This window comes from Taurulus bubalis (assembly GCF_910589615.1).
Source record: "Taurulus bubalis genome assembly, chromosome: 17".
NCBI classification, from domain to species: domain Eukaryota; kingdom Metazoa; phylum Chordata; class Actinopteri; order Perciformes; family Cottidae; genus Taurulus; species Taurulus bubalis.
In genome coordinates this window covers 23,475,431-23,477,930 of record NC_136605.1, presented here as the reverse complement: position 1 = coordinate 23,477,930, position 2,500 = coordinate 23,475,431, and the positions used below count along the sequence as shown (strand labels likewise).

At 39.6% G+C, this 2,500-nt stretch overlaps 1 protein-coding gene across 4 annotated transcripts in view; it reads right to left on the bottom strand.

Moving 5' to 3' along the window:
* The window catches only part of grap2a (GRB2 related adaptor protein 2a), a 17,302-nt gene that overhangs the window by 11,282 nt on the left and 3,520 nt on the right, over positions 1-2,500 (bottom strand). For 3 of the 4 annotated variants that reach the window (XM_079233400.1, XM_079233403.1, XM_079233402.1), the window contains exons 1-2: positions 122-342; positions 1-38 (exon numbers count right to left, since the gene is read on the bottom strand). The exon at positions 1-38 is cut by the window's left edge and continues 54 nt beyond it. In XM_079233400.1, the coding sequence (XP_079089526.1) occupies positions 1-38; positions 122-199 (116 nt within the window). In that variant the 5' untranslated portion in view covers positions 200-342. Of the gene's footprint in view, positions 39-121; positions 343-2,500 lie in introns of those variants that run through there. The other variant, XM_079233401.1, reaches the window with a different exon arrangement.

Here is a 2,500-nt window from a genome sequence, read left to right as displayed (position 1 = left end):
ATCTCCGCTTCGTACCATTCGTCCTGCGCGCTGAGGATCTGACGAGGAGAGCAAAGGAAGGAGACGTCACACACGGCACGTTGAGGACAGAATGACCTTGACCGTGACCTTGACCGCTGACCTTCAGGACGTCGCCCTTCTTGAAGCTGAGCTCGTCGGCTCCCGTTGCAGAGAAGTCGAACTTCCCTCTGGCCTCCATCGGGACGCTGGTTCAGCACCAGGGTTTCTCCACCGGGGACAAGGAATATGAAAATATCAATAACACATATATTAAGTTTTATTACAGCCTCTTTGACCCAAATGTTCACAGGGCACAAACATGGCCGTAAAATATTGTTATTATACCAAATGCAGGTGTCAATTATTAAAAGTTTTATTTGACAAAACATACAAAACATGTAATTCTATAAGTGCCAATTCCCTGTTTGATCTCTTCCACAAATTTCTTAATAATCTTATCGGGGACCTGGAGAAACTACCCAAAACATTAGGTTTAATAAACAAAGTGAAATAAAAAGCATTCTCATCACACATAGAGAAGCTTATTTAACAGAATGCACAGAACTCAGCGTGTAGCTTTTAGACGTTCCTTCTGAACCATAACTCATGGTGTTTGTTTTCAGGCGATGTGATGAACAGGATGTTAACAGGATGTTGGATATAAACACTGAGCAAACTGCAGAATACTTCCGTCGCCACGCTGTGTGCTCATGTGTGACAGGCCGGGTTATAGGAACTGGAAAGATAAATCATTTGTAATCTATTCTTATGTGAGGAAGAGTCACAAAAAGCCACTTCCTCGTTGGTTAACCGTTCACTCACAGACGCTTCATTTAGTGGACAGGAAGAGTTAGACTCAGAAAGTCAGGATGAAAAAGTCAAATTATAACAAGAGTGACAGCAGCGACTGGATGCTGGTGCCGGAGTGGATGAAAGCATCGCTGCGTGGTTACAGGGTGAAGGATGTGGTGAAGTGAAGTGACTCTACGGTTTCACTCCTAAGCTGAGAGCGCTTTGCAAACGGAGACCTTCATCTGTGAGCTTTCCTCATGGGGAAGAGACCCAGCGCTCAATAAGAGGGTCACTTTAAACCAGACAGGACTTCTGCAGCTTCCTGGCTGTTTCTAAGTTTCTCCACAAAGAACCATGCAACCACTTTACATCGTGTGTTTACCAGAGAGAATGTTTCATTAGTTTCTCAAAGTCATAAAAAAAGCATAAAGAACTAATCGAGTAAAGAAATGCTAGAACAAAACGACATACAAATGTGAGTTTGAAGCATAGCTTATTACCAAAATATGTAACGCCAATCAAACACGTGAAAAGGACTCAACTTGGACTATCAGAGACAATTAGTCTTCTTTTAAACAACAGAATTGATTAATTTAGTCTCATGAATCTCCGGCTGTTGTGATCGTTCCCTTCTTGTCACATATCCGTCACACATGTCACTTAATCTTCATCAGAAACGTGTACCGTGGGTTTTAAGGGCTAGAAATGAATGCACTTTGATTCATAACACGTTCTCAGTCCGGGCTCAACTCAAACGTGTGTTTGAACGCAGAAATAAATAAAAGAGGAAATCAAATGCAGTTTTAGTAGAGCCAGCTGTTCCTGCATGAGCTTCTTTAATATCTCAACTTGATCTAACTCTCCTGCTTCAGTCAGCGTTTCATGAAGCTGGACGTCTGTCCACCACATTCAGGCTTTTTTAAAGTCTTGTGCTGGAAGACTATTATGGGTCAGAGATAGTTTTGCCTCAGGAATCCTTTATGTTTATTAAGAGACAGATCTCAAATACCACGGGGCAATATGTCTGGGGTTCTTCAGCTATCGGCAAAGACTTCCTCTTATTGTTTACAATCCGATTAGCAACTAGAGACATGAGGACGTATGGAACGACAGCTACGACCGCATTGTTTATTATTTCATTTCTACAAAATGAATCATCCTCAGATGATTGCATTCTGGCCAATGAATATATAAAGAGAACCAATGAATATATAAAGGTAACCAATGAATATATAAAGGAAACCAATGAATATACAAAGAGAACCAATGGGTATATAAAATGAACCAATGGATGTATAAAGAGAACCAATGAATATATAAAGGGAGCCAATGGTTGTATAAAGGAAACCAATGGATGTATAAAATGAACCAATGGATGTATAAAGAGAACCAATGGATGTATAAAGAGAACCAATGGATGTATAAAGAGAACCAATGGATGTATAAAGAGAACCAATGGATGTATAAAGAGAACCAATGGATGTATAAAGAGAACCAATGGATGTATAAAGAGAACCAATGCATATATAAAGGGAGCCAATGGTTGTATAAAGGAAACCAATGGATGTATAAAATGAACCAATGGTTGTATAAAGAGAACCAATGGATGTATAAAGAGAAACAATGGATGTATAAAGAGAACCAATGCATATATAAAATGAACCAATGGTTGTATAAAGGAAACTAATGGATGTATAAAATGAACCAA